This window comes from Palaemon carinicauda, chromosome 24 (assembly GCF_036898095.1).
Source record: "Palaemon carinicauda isolate YSFRI2023 chromosome 24, ASM3689809v2, whole genome shotgun sequence".
NCBI lineage: Eukaryota > Metazoa > Arthropoda > Malacostraca > Decapoda > Palaemonidae > Palaemon > Palaemon carinicauda.
Window position 1 is genome coordinate 85,780,239 of NC_090748.1, and position 14,811 is coordinate 85,795,049.

Genomic DNA, 14,811 nt, shown 5'->3' on the forward strand with positions numbered 1-14,811 from the left:
AGTCTTGTGCAACGTTCACTCCATGGAGATGACTTGTCCTCTTCTGCTGAGGCAGTCCGCTAAGACATTCATTTCTCCTTGCACGAATCTCGTCAAAAGAGAGATGTTTCTTTCCTTAAATGGAGTTTCTTCTGATCCGTGGACCACAGACCCGAGCATTCCAGACTGTCCAGTGGTGCTCCCCAACCCAAATCCGATGCATCTGAATACAACATATGGTTTGGGTTCTTGATCGCAAGAGAAAGACCTTCTCGAAGTCTGACGTTGCTCTCCCACCAAGTCAGACATGTCTTGACTGAGTTGGAGATTGGGATAAAGATACTCTCTAAGCCCTTCTCCTTGTTCCAATGGTTTAGGTGAAATTGGAGAGGGCAAAGGTTGAGTCTCCCCAGAGAGATAAACTGCTCCAGCGATGAAAGAGTTCCCACGAGGCTCGTTCAAACTCTTACAGAGCAACTGTTTTTCTCTTGCAAGTGACGGACTTTTAACAGAGCTTGTTCCATTCTTGTGGGAGACGAAAAGGCCCGAAAAATTCGACACTGTATCTCCATCCCCAAATAAAGAATAGTCTGGGATGGGGTACTGTAAGTTACGACTTCTCTACGTTCACTATGAGACCTAGCTCCTTGGTTAGGTCTAATGTCCATTTGAGGTTCTCCAGACAGCGATTTAATGACGACGCCATGATTAGCCAGTCGTCAAAATAAAGGGAGGCTCTGAATCCTCAAAAAATGTAGAAAGCTTGCTACATTTTGCATGAGCCTTGTAAAAACAAGAGGAGCAGGAATGAGGCCGAAGCACAGTGCTCGAAATTGGTACACTACTTTCCCTTCCACAAACCTCAGATATTGTTGAAAGTTTGGATGAATCGGGATGTGGAAGTATGCATCCTGAAGGTCGAGAGAGACCATCCAGTCGCCTTCCCTTACTGCTGCCAAGACAGATTTGGTAGTCTTCATCGTGAACTTTGTCTTGACAATGAACACATTGAGTGCACTTACATCTTAAGTACTCTGCAGTGAACGTGGCTGCCAGTTCATTGGAGTCATCCCTTATGGCCTAGTTCATGCATGACATAATTTGTACAGCAAAACATTGTCCGCTGGAGAGACCTTCTTGCTTAAGGCTCCCAGGGACCAATCCAAAAAAATAAATACTTCAAACGCTCGAAAAACTCCTTTCAGGAGATGGTCTAACTCTGAAGAAGACCATAAAATCTTGGAGCGTCTCACGGCTAGACGACGAGGAGAGTCCACTAGGCTTAAGAAGTCTCCCTGGGCAGAGGCAGGTACTCCCAAGCCGAGAACTTCTCCTGTGTCACACCAGACGCTCGAGCGAGAAGCTAATTTAGAAGGAGGAAAAGCAAAAGCAGACTTTCCTAAACTTCTCCTGGATTCCAACCAGTCTCCCAGTAAGCGCATGGCTCTCTTGGAAGAACGAGAGAGAACTGACTTCGTATATGTAGGAGTCGAAGAAAGTCATGCCAAGAGTAAACTCAGACGGGGGAGAACGTGGAGCAGCCGTTACAAAATGAGTACTGTAGGACAAAATTTCCCTAAAGAAATTCATAATTTTTTTTTTTTTTTTTAAACAAGGGATTGTTGGACAACCCTAGGTTCCTCCTCTTCTGAATGAATCCCCAAAGGTACATTAGTTGAAAGGGGGTCATCAACTTCTTCTTCAGAAGGCACATCATCTGATAAATCTAAAGTCTTGCGAGAAGGAGATTTATATTCAGAATGACGTGAAGGAAAAGCCTGACAGGCTACATCAACTTGTATATGAACAGAAGTTAAAGTTGGAGGGTCGATGTCACGTTGTGACTGCAGAGAATGTTATTCTACTACACGTCGTGACTGAAGTGACTGACGTTCAAACGTCACGTAGTAACAGCGGTGACTGCTGTTCGATGCTATATCGTGACTTTGGTGACTGACGCTCGACGTCACGTCGTGTCTACGGTGTCTGCCGCTCAACATCACGTCATGTCTGCGGTGTCTGCAGCTCAACGTCACGTTGTGACTGCGGTGGCTGACGTTCAAAGTCTCGGCAGAACTGCAGTGACTGCTGATCAAAGTTATGACTCGACTTAACTGAATGTCGATCAAAGTTACATCAAGATTTATACTCAGCATCTTGTTTAACAGCAAAGCTGACACTAGGGATAACGTCAGCGTGACGAAACAAATCTCGTTTAGAAGGTTGAAGACCTGAATCCCGTATTCCAGAACCGTGACGTACAACAAGCAAAGGATCCTTTCGCACAGGAACAGGATCGTAAGCTTTCATTAAAGAAGAAAGCTTTAACAGCATATCTTGCAAAACACTTAACTTCGGATCAACTGCACTCGGAATAGATCGTGACGTCGGAAACGTCTGTACACGAACGTCATCGCTATGAACGGGACTCTCATGATGACTACAGCTAGGACGTTGATCTTGTTCTGAAGGAACTAATTTACGTTTCAACGGTCTCAAAACCTTACGCCAAGGTTTTTTAAGAGACGAATCATCAGAAGACGAGGAGATCTTCGTCTCTCCTGTCTTATGGTAAGGACGTGCTTGAAGAGCAACGTCTTATACCTTTGAGGGAACGTCTGTTCGTTGGTTTACACCTCTCACTCCCTTAGGTCCTACGACATTCCTTCTCCCTGGGGTAGGGGAGCCTGAAAGAGGTCTCGGACTAGGCAAGCGACAAGCACGAACATACGAACCCTCCGCACCACTGAACATGTTTTTCGCACTTTCTTCACTGACACTCGCATTTTTTAATAATTTCACATTAGACATGAATAAAGCTGATTTCTACCTGAAGCACGCAATTCTCCCTTAAATCAAAAGGTTAGAATTGCGAAATATGTCGTATAATGTAAGCTCATTAGTACAAAATGAATCACACATGCAAAAATTAATAAACATATACATATATATAGAATAAAACAGAAATATATAAAGTTAAAAAGATCAGTGACTTGGGAGGAGACTAAAAAACTAGAACGCTAAGGACTACGTTTTCAATCTCTCACTGTACAGTGCCTTGGGATGAGAAAAAAACTAGAACGTTTTATCCTCTCTCTCTCTCTCTCTCTGTACAGAGACTTGGGACGAGAGTAAATATCTGAATCGAGAAGAACAACGTTACTCACTCCCAAACTCCTTGTACAGAGACTTGGGACTAGAATAAAGATTTGGATCGTTCTCTCTCTCTCTCTCTCTCTTGTCACTCACAAGAGAATGGCTCACTCACTCTTCGTCAATAAAAGGTTATTTGACTAAAAAAATACTAAAAGGACTAAGAAATGGAAAATTAACATGTTCCTTTAAATTAGTATTTAAAAAAACTTCAGTTTGTAAGAAGAATGAACAAAACGTCAAAATCGATTAACTCTTTCTGCAAAGTGAAACCGTGATTCTCTCTTTCTCTATCGTAACGATAGAGTGCAAACTGCGTAGCATAAATAAACCAAACGTTAGTTCATCTTTGAAAACAGGACGAAGACTTCAAAGAATAAATTTCTTAAAATATTTTCTAAAAATATTCATCTTATCAATCTAAACAAATATAAAATATAAAAGTTGAATGGGCTCAACGTTGTTTAACTTCGTTTTCCAAGTCAGTACCGCCTACAAAGAATAGGCAAAGGTTGCCTATAAACAAAAATATAAAATTTATCTCGGTGTTTAGTGTAAATGGAAAGAGAATCGAAGAGGCCTAATAAAGGCGGGTGAGATATAAAATATATATAGAGGTAAATCTATAAATATCAACAATAATTTATAAAGTGATAAAATAATTACTAAATGCCTTTAACACACTTCCATACACTGAGGGAACGGTCGGCCATCTTTTCTCTATGGAAAATCCAGAGAGAGATTAAAAAAGCAAGGGTAAAAAAATTTTTCTCTCCTTTCAAAAGAATCTATTTTGAAGATCGTATTGCTTGAGAATAATCCAACACGACGAAAGCCATAAAACCATGAACAAGTACTTCACCAATCAGTAGATAGAGAAGAACTGAACTCCTGGAGAAGTATATGCGGTATCTGGCTGATAGTCGACGCTGGTGGGCACACCCGGCAGCTATCATGGCGATCGCTCGCGAGTTTTTGGAATCTGTCGACCGTCGGAGACGTAAGCTATATATATATTCACCGGCTAAGTTTAATATTTAAAATTAAGGAATTCCAATAAGAGATGAATCATCACTCGTATTATTTGGAACATTTACACTTGATATAAAAACGATCTTAGTATTCCACTACGGAAACAACGATAAATAGAATCGTGCACTACATCGATTCGTATAAACATTAAGTGAAAATTAACTTCCTTTAATTTCTGACTAAGGAAAAATACTGACAGGAACAATTAATTTCAAAATAAAAAGTTCTCAAGTTTTTTAGTTGTACTATATAGTACAACTAAAAAACTTGAGAAGTAAGAAGAATGTACTATTCATAAAAATCTCTACGAAATATCGTAATATTGTAACAATACTGATAACTGCGTAACAACTGAACGCTAGTTAATCTTAGCAAACAGATTGAAGATTACCTTAAGAAAACTATTAAAAGGATAAAATTTTCTTAGATTAATAATCCTTTAATTAAATTTATAACTTAATATTTCAAACGAAAGTATTCACTTATAATTCTTTGTAAAAGCAAGACGGACTTATAGCCTACGACATAAGGCTGTGACGTCATCAATGGACGAGAAGTTTACCTTTCGTCCTATGCTTTCGTGAGGTTTAAAATAGGTCGATAAACCTTTTTAACTTACCTTTCAAGTTATAAATACGTGATCACATTCAAATAAAAGAAAAAAGGCGAAAGCCTAAACTCAAAAAACGTTAATACATCACCAAATAACGTCCAAACAGAGTAAAAAGCGAGAAAGAATTTCCAAAAGAACCGACGGCTATGCCAGCAGGGAAAATCTGAATTGGTTGGGTATAGTTCTACCTGTGGTACCGCGAGGGCGCTGGGGTACACCTGGCATATCTGCGCTAGGTGCGCAAGAGAATTTGAATTTCCTGCCGAGGCATCCAGGGACTTGGCCATTATATAACCAGCGGGTAAGTTTTATATTTAAAAATACATAATTCATATAATACATGTCCCTTATAAAACAATTACTACCATGTCTCCTAAGCACTAAAATAAATCACACACAATGGATAAAAGACAAAATTAATAGATTTCATACTTACGTAATACCATATACATTATAGAATTCTCAGTTATATAACACCAAAAGGACAAGACTAGAACCCACTATTACACAGACTTAAAAATTCCCTTATATGACAGTCTCAGTCTCAAATTACTTTCCCTTATTATATTATTGAGTATCTATTCTGTACTTGGTCTCTAATAACTCAATGGTTTTCTGACTCTTATGATAAGGTACATTCACAATCATATAATAGTGAATGCATCTTTACTGAAAACACACAAGAACATTGAGTTATATTAGACCAAATACAGTACAGCATACTCAATTACATAAACGGGAAATGTAAGTCAACATAGATATCACAAATTTTTTAATCAATTTGTATTTTTCCTAACCATAGAACACTGAGACCTTTAGCAGGAGTAGACTTCAGCAAAGCTGGGACGACCGTTAGCTTTTACCGAGGTAAACAGATGGCTGTTTAATGACGGGTAAACCTTGCCCACCCGACTGGTAGTGCTACCTTCACTTTGATCTTTGACGTAGGACTTGAGGGGGTGGTTGAGGTGGATAGTGTAAGTTAAAAGTCTCAGGTTTGTATGGTTAGGAAAAATAAAAAATTCATTTAAATTTGCATTTTTTTCCTATAAATAATACCATACAAACCTTTGCCCTTCAATAGGAGACTTATCCTTGGGAGGGCAGAAGTCCCTACAACTCGATTGGCTGGTTCTACTGACCTGGAAACTGTTAATATACTTTGGTCCTATAAAAGGAGCGAAAGTCATGACGCCTGTCAACATCCTAACTACCTGAGCATAGAAATATCACAGGTGTTAGGCTATGACTTCATTAGTGATTAGTAGACAGTTTAGGAAGAATCTATTTTCATCCGGATATGAGTATCCGAATGTATAGGCATTATAAGAGAAATGGGTTTGTATACATTCCATCCATCCTTCCCCTCATACAGAATGATGGGGGGAAATACTTCAATACAAATAAAAGTAAAGAAAATGTACTCTGTTGAGTAGCTTACCTGTATCGATCATCCGTTCCAGCTCCATAACAGTCCGACTCCTAAATTCCAAGGGAGGGGAAGAAGAAAGGACAAGGGCCAGCCATTCTTACCTTTCATTATTGGACTTATGTCGCGACTGCTAAGACAAGATGCTTCTTGCCCCATGAAGGAGTGAGGCTTGTTACACCTGTTAAGCAGCTATCAACAGTCACAACAGGAATGTGACCAAGGACTTGTGGATATACTTCCGCAAGTAGTGGGCGGTGAAGGTTGTCTGGAAATATTTAAATTTTTTCATTCTACCTTGTTTTGTGTATTGTTTTCCTGTCTGGTCTTCCTTCAGCTGCAGAATCTCTTCTTAATTTGTTGGACAAAAACTTGCAGTGAATTAATTTCTTATTCCTAATCTTGATACTACTATCTGGCATCATCATTCTTCAGTTAGTTCTTTATGCATGTTGCATAGACTTTTCATAACTGACCATCCTTTGCATTTATATCTTTCCAGACTGTACCATCCTGTACATAGTAATAGGTATGCAGTTAGTTTCAAGTCTTGCCTTCTCCATCATATGATGCAATATCACACAGTATTTTTGAAGTTTTATACCAGCTGTGATCAGATTGTGGAATGACCTTTCTAATCAGGCAGTTGAATCGTTGGAACTTCAGAAGTTCAAACTTGCGGCGAATTTTTCTATGTTGAACAATGTGACATGATTCTATCTTCTTAGTTTATATACAATGCAGGGAATGTTTTAATGTTGATCAGTCTGACATGATTCTATCTTCATAGTTTACATAAATCTCTTTCTACATTGTAACTGATCTTATGATATTTCATATTCTTTATTCATCACTTCTCACATATAGTTTATTTATTTCCTTTTCTCACTGGGCAACTGGATTTTTCTCAGTTAGAGCCCTTGGAGTGATAGCAGCCTGCTTTTCCAAATATAGTTGTAGTTTAGTTAATAATAAGTGTTCTTTATTTCAACGCAACCAAAAATTGACAAATTTGGAAGTAATTTGTATTTTTCCTAATGATACAAACCTATAGCTATTTATAGGGGATATTACCTTCGCAGAAACTGACAGACGAGCCATTAGACTTTTATTGAAGGTTAACCAACCATCCACTAGTTAGTGGGGAGGGGGGGGGGGGGGTTTAGCAGGTGCCCCACTCACTCAAGCACCTGGGCTGTGAACCCCACTTTGCTTGGAGGTAAGAATTCAAGGGGGACTGGTGCTGGCGGGCAAATTTGTATAAATAGCTACAGGTTTGTACTGTTAAAAAAAATACAAAGTACTTCCAAATTTGTCATTTGTTCCATCATCAATACAAACCAACACTATCTATAGGGGATGACTTACTCTTTAGGAGGGTGGAAGTCCGTGCCAACTGGATTTTTGGCTTTGGCCCGGGGTTTTACGCTTTATATATTTTGCACATAATTGGTGAAAACCCTTTATCTCACTAACACCATGCAGTGCATGGTCCATGGCCTACGCAAGCTGTGTGTTTGTGATACTAGCACTGTGACTGAGCCAGGTAAGAGTTGAAATCATCGGACTCTTCCAAGAGTAAAATGGACATTACCTAATCCAACTTCGCCAGGGGTATGGGGATGTAACGAGTATATCTATCTATACCAGGTTACACAAGGGAAATGGTTTTACCTGCAGTGGAGGTCAGCTTTGAAGAGTACCGAAGGTGCTGCTATTCCACAAGGTGGAAGATTAAAGAAAGAAAGAGCCAGTCATTCTCTGTCATTCATCCCAAACTTAACCATGGTTAAACTCTACCCTCCACATCTGCTAATTGTCCATCAAGGAGTCTGAGGTTTTAAAACCATTCATTGTAGCCACTACAGAATCCATGGAGAACGTCTCTATGTTCCTGTGGGTCAAGTCTTGCAGGAACTGGGTGGGGAAGGCCATTTGACGCTTCTACCTGCCCGCTGACAAGGACTACCTCACAGAGTAGTCTTATAAACTCTGGGGCATATTCCTGCCCCTAACATTGAGTTCTCGGTCTCTTCTATGAAGAGAAGGAGTAGGATTCGATGCTTGGTCCATAACCCTGAGAATCAGAGACAAGAATGTGTTCTTGGTGATCCTTCTCTTGACTTTCTCCAAGCTGATGAAGTGTGCTGACACTTGGGGACGAGCTCATGTAGTTTCCTTAAGGTAGGGCCTCCAGTTTCTCTTTGGCATTCTAACTGTTGATCTGGATCATTAGTCATGCTGTGAGGGACTCCTAGACCGAAGGTTTCAGATTCTGGGATCTGAGCTGCCAGAAACGAGGTTGAGCATTACCTGGCCAATTGTCGTGAATGAGAGACGTTAAGGGTATCCTATGGGGTTCACAGACTCTCTTGGCCGAAGCCAACATGAGCCGGAGACCTGCCATCTAGGTCAGAAGAACATCTGTTGCTTGCAGTCCTAGATCAATGTCTCCTTTCTGACTAAGGGTCTGTAGGCTCAAAACTCTGTATAAAGAGGGGCGATGCCGAAGTGCAGGAAAGTTTAATAACTTTTGGTCTGAAAGCAAGGATCTAGGACTAGCGGTGGTCTTTCATTGCTGAGACCGAGTGAAGCTTTCCTCCCGAAGGTAACCGAGGAACTCCCCTAATGCTGACATAGTGACACCGAGGGATACCCCTTCCATGATACCAACTTACAGTCCACTTAGCCTGGATGGGTGAAGCCAAAGATTTCCACAGGTATCCAGACATCTTCTTTGTAACCTGTTGCAGGAGATTCTCTGAGAGAGGAGGAGCTGGATACTCCATACATGAAGCTGCAGCGAAGATACTGCTTTGTGAAAGATGTTCACATGAAGCTGTTGGAGTCGCTGAGAGGGTTCTCTCGGGATCAATACTAAGAAGAACTGCAGAGGATAATAGATGAGATCCCTGAGAGAGATATGAATATTGTGATTGACGACTTCAATGCTAAAGCTGGAAGAAATAATCAAGGGATAGAGAATGTGATGGGTGTCGAGGGTCTTGGCGATGTTGCAAATGAAAGTGGAGCACATTTCATAAGTTTCTGTTCAGCAAACAATCGTGTCATTGGAGGTACTCTGTTCCAACATATGAACATCCACAAGTACATATGGACTTCATCATGTGGCAATTACAAAAATCAGATAGATCACATTGTCATTAATAAAGAGAGAAGGAGGACTCTCAGAAAATGTAAAAAGCTATAGAGGTGCAGATATTAGTAGTGATCACCAGCTCCTCATTGCCACACTGAAATTAAAACTGAAAGCACCCACCACACTGAAATTAAAACTGAAAGCACCCAACAGTAAGATAGATAGAATATCTAGGTTTGATACAACTAAGCTTCTAGAGGAAGAGCACAGCGAAACACTTGCAATTGAATGTAGGAATCGATTTGCAGTCTTAGAGACTTTAGGAGACAAAGAACAGACAATTAATGAAGAATGGTGTGATATTAAGAACATATATCAGTCAGTTGGTAGTGAAGACTTGGGACAAACAATTATAAGGAGAAAGCCATGGATATCGAATGATACTTGGGTTAGTGCTAGTATAAACTAACTTTAGTCCTAGAGATTAGAGCTCTTCTAACCTAGTTTTCCCTAATAGGGAAATTCTAAATATTAATATTGAGGGAGATCACAGCAATTGCCTGGACAGGAGAGGCAGATATGTCTCTTTCCTATTTTCTTTCTAGCTTACTATCATAAGCTATAATGATAATAGTAAGTGCTAATTTCATGCATGAACATAATTTATCAGTGTGATAAATTACCCTATACTTATGTCACCTTTCTTCTTTCTTTACAGGAAGAAGCCAAGATGAAGTGTGAGGTGATCTACTGTAACCACAAGAGTAAGAACTTTTGTGGTCACTCCACCTTCAGGTCTCATGCCCCCTACTCCATCGCAACTGAAACCTTGAGATATTGGGATCCCAATGATTGCAACGTCTGCTCGGCCTTGATGACCGAGGGTTTCAGCGATCCCAAGACGACGGAGTCGAGGGATACTGCGAGGGAAACGCTTAGGAAGTGGGTACGAGGGTTCCAAAAGAACTCTCCGGGACCGTACCTACCAAGCGAGCTATTGAGAAGCCTGCTGTTCTCGAAGGCAACAGCTGATGCCGTCGTACCTCAAGCACGATCCGGACCGCCTTGCATACGGCTTGCAACAGAGGCCAATATCAACGAGGCTTTACAAGGCATGAACATCCATCAGGAGAGGATGTCAGAAGTGTCCTCGGACACCGAAAAGGATCTCCTTCAAGAGGATCCTGACGAAGAGGTGGCGCAACCACCTGGAGAAGACGAAGATCTTGAGTCGACGGAAGCAGAGGACCCTCTGCTGTCTGTGTCGGCATTCCAGCCTGTGCCGTCAACTTCTTCGGCTCCAACCCCTCCACTGGACCCGCTGGGCCAAGTGGTTGTGGCCCAGATCACACAGCTTCTGGACTCTCTACAGAAGGAAAACGTAGATATGCGGAAAGAATTCTGTATAGTTACTTCTCGTGGGTCATACAAGCGACTTAAAGTGTCTGACCTGCCACCATGCTGCAAAACCAATCCCTGGAGGTATGCAGAGTTCATGCCCATGATGAATGGGAAACTCTACATTTCGGAGAAGATGGGGGCCATTCCCCTGGACGACATCCAATTCTGGCCAAACCTTTCAGCTTACCCAGAATGTTTCATCCGGCTGAAGAGTGAGCCGGCGTCTAAGGAAGAGATGGAATCCAAGGAAGTCATTATCTTCGACCATGACAAGGCACAGGCTCTCTTGACGAGTAGCCTGAAGAAGGCAGGATATACCAACTCCAAAGTTTCTGCGCTGAGCAAGAAGCACCCTACTTTTCTTGCTCCTTCATCAAGAGCTTTCCCCTTCTCGTCGAAAGCTCTCCACAGTGTGCTCAAGGTAATTGATGCAGGCAAACCATGTCATACGCTAGAGGAGTGTAGGCCGTTGTGTAGGAACACATAACTCAAATACAGTAGTTTTTATCAATATATCAATAAACATAAATACCAATTACAGTACAGTACATTAAAAAGGTATCATATATATCATAAAGAGTTCAGTATAGGTATTGCACCACAAAACATCGAGCCTAACATAGGAAATGGTTGCGATTTCTAGGTGTTTTAAAAGACCTGCTTAGAAGTAATATTTTATCCAGAATGGTTTGTCAATGACCGAGATGAATTTCTATTTTGGTAAAATAAAAGATCCTATTTGCACATGTAAATAGGAAAACAATATTCAGCTCTTTGCTTACAAATTAGATGTAATTATGCATAACAATTGATCTAAGAGAAATAGGTAAAAATGTTTATCTAGAATCCAAAAATTTTACCTCCATGTTCTGGCGTTGACAATAGCTGAGCAAGGGGGTCACTGGCAATTGGAGTTGTTTGAGAGTCACTGACATCTCGAGAGTCTGTATTATCAGCATCTGAAAAATCAGAGCCATGACTCTCTGACATGCTAAGTGATCGGTTTCTGATATCCCCAGCTGCACTTTCTGCATCCGAGTATTCCTCATTATCAGTTATGTCCATGATCTGGAAATAGTAACAAGGTAAGTAAATAACATGATGGCACATAAAACAACGGTCATATAGAAATTTTTGTACTAATATACACAAACCTCTTTCTGTACAATTATTCTCCCTCTATTGCTTATACTGTATAGTGAAGTACAGTACTGTAGTGTACATAAATTCCCTGTCAGTTATGTCTGCATAAACAATAGGCTTAGCTCTTATCATATTTTTCTCATATATAGCAAAATGGTTTCAATTGTGAGACTACACCAGCTGTGTAGCAATTCTGTAATAGTTCTGCAATATGACAATTTCAGAATTTGGAGTAATTTTTGCAAAAATAGATGCAAGCTAAATTGGGCGTACAAAAACTCAGGGAGGGTAAAAGAAAATGTTACTGTACTGTTATGTTACTCTAGCTAGCCACTCTACTTGATGACAAAGGCTTGGCTAATTGCCAGGAGAACAATTAGCCATGAAAGGAAAAATTCTTGGGATTTTAGATTTTATGTCAAACCTCTTCTATTATTGTGGGGAAAATTTTCTTGTTGAAATAACCATATTTTATGGTTCAAAGCAGTACAGTATTGGTTGAAAGTGCTATCTTCCCATATCCTGATGTTAAACTGTACCCATACTATCAGGCAATGTCTGACCAAATATAGACTTTGATAAATACTGGCAATAGCTGTGCATAGAATAAGAATCAAATTCCTCACCTAAGCAAAAAAGGTCACGGAACAACCCTTGTAGCTCGGAAAGATAAGTCTAGTGAAATAGCTATTAAGTGTGAAATAGGTAATAATGTTGTCAAATTTAATAACAAAATAAAGACAAAAGTCCCTCCTATGACCTAAAATACAGGTGAGAGGGCTAGGTTTCTGTCATTAGACAAACGATAATGAAGGAACCTATATCACCAAGAGATATGATCTCTTTAATGTACAATAAAGCTAAAATATAGTGACAGCTTTACATTAATATCCACCCCTCTCCTCAAGAGGATGTGGGAAAACCTTCTATTCTAACCTAGAATAGAATAGTTATTTGTATCAAGGTTCGATCCAGTGACATAACGGTTCGACCTCTGCATTCCAAGGAATTAGGAAAAGAGGACAAAAAACAGACATTCTTACTCAATTCCTGTGAGTGAACTAGGAATGCTAGACACGCTGCAGAGCATAGGCCCTAAAGAAAACATATCAAACGTGAGGGGCACTCAGTAGAGTGCAGACCTCGGCCGCGGTAGCTTATTCTCGACCTTGACCTTAACATGTATTAATTGGCATGGATTTTCATTCACTCAAATATGAACCAAGTTACAAGTCTCTGTGACAACGATGTCCAAACTTATGAATTGAACATTTTGCTTGCCTTGACCTTGACCTTGACCTTCCAAATTTAATCCTATCCAGCTTTTTACATAACAGTTAATCCCTGCAAGTTTCATTACTCTACCTTTAAAATTGTGGACAGAAGCTGTTCACAAACAAACAAACAAATACACACACACAAACAGGGGCAAAAATATACCTTCCTTCCAACTTTGTTGGCGGAGGTAATGACTTGTGGGTGCATTCTCATAAATAGTACACAGCGAAGGTTGTGTGGCATCTCCAGACTCCGGTCTTCAGGACTTGGCCAACTGACAGGTTCTTTCTAAAGGCTAAAATCGCACCTCGTCCTCTGACCTCGTGAGCACGAGCCTGTGCTAGTTCCTCCAGTTTAATTGTTGCATGGGTTTGTGCTCTGTTAATTGTCTCGCAAAGCCAGAAGGAGATGACATCTTTGGAGACTGTCTTTTTGAGCCTGCCAGAGCAGATGAAGAGGTTCTGTTGTCATGGTCTGACGGGTTGAGTTCGTTTTAGGTAGCGTCTTAGTGCCCTTACAGCTCAAAGAATTAATTCATCAGGATAGTTGGTTGCTTTCCTATGTGAGGAGATGGAGAAAGATTCAAACCTAGTTTTGTTTAAAACCAGATTTTGAAAGGAAAACCTCTCGCCACCCGTCGGAATGGCTAACCAAGTACAATATGCCCTAAAGCTCTCCTACTCTTTTCGTTGAAGCCAGGGCCAATAAGAAGACTGTTTCCATGCTTCCTAATTTCTTGTACCATATACAGTATTCCATTTTTGCCTATGTTTAAGGTATGGTCTCCTTTGATGATAAAAACAGTTGCAATACAACTAACAGCAGATCCTTTGCTGGGTAAAATTGCTTAAGTAACCAATAATCAATTTGGATAAATTATGGTGTCCCTGGTGTTTTTTGTTATGAGTTTTAAAGAATAACTGTCATTCCACTGTATTTATCAAGTTATAAACATGCCTGAAACCCGAGGATAAATAGTACAGTACCTGAAAAACCATATTTCACAAGAGAAACAAACACAGGGATACAAAATAACCTAAGTCACCTTGTCCTTAACTATTAAAGGGAAACACAACACCATAAAGACACCTAATAAAATTGCATAAATAGCCAATAATCATTTCAGAGAAAATAAGGTTGTATATATATCAACACTAGCACTGTACAGATATTCGTAACTTCTCAACACTTATTTCAGAATCACATATAAGTGACTTTTTTTTACCGTCAAAATATTTCAAATTTCCCATTTTCTCTTATTATTAAAACAGGGCAGTCCTTGTTTTTTTTCTTTGGGCCCAGTCAGCTACCATCATTGCAATACCAAACTTATCTTAATTTTTATATATACCATTCTTTCTTGTTCTTACTTCAGTAGGATGTTTCTATACCCTAATTGCAAAAATTTCTATATGTTCATTTTCATTTGTTTTAAATATGAAAGAAGCTACAAAAAATGTTATTTTCATTAGTAAAATAAATTTTTGAATATACTTACCCGATAATCATGTAGCTGTCAACTCTGTTGCCGACAGAAATCTACGGTCGGGATACGCCAGCGATCGCTATACAGGTGGGGGTGAACACCACAGCGCCATCTGTGGTCAGGTACTCCAGTACTTCTTGTCAACACCACCTCAATTTTTTCCTCGGTCCACTGGTTCTCTATGGGGAGGAAGGGTG

At 40.0% G+C, this 14,811-nt stretch overlaps 1 protein-coding gene across 3 annotated transcripts in view; it reads right to left on the bottom strand.

Annotated features, from left to right (window-relative positions):
* Positions 1-14,811, bottom strand: part of LOC137618197 (transcription initiation factor TFIID subunit 11-like) — a 123,348-nt gene that overhangs the window by 100,697 nt on the left and 7,840 nt on the right. For all 3 annotated transcript variants that reach the window (XM_068348288.1, XM_068348289.1, XM_068348287.1), the window contains exon 2: positions 11,568-11,775. In XM_068348288.1, coding sequence (XP_068204389.1) covers positions 11,568-11,772 — 205 coding nt within the window. In that variant the 5' untranslated portion in view covers positions 11,773-11,775. The remainder of the gene's footprint in view (positions 1-11,567; positions 11,776-14,811) is intronic.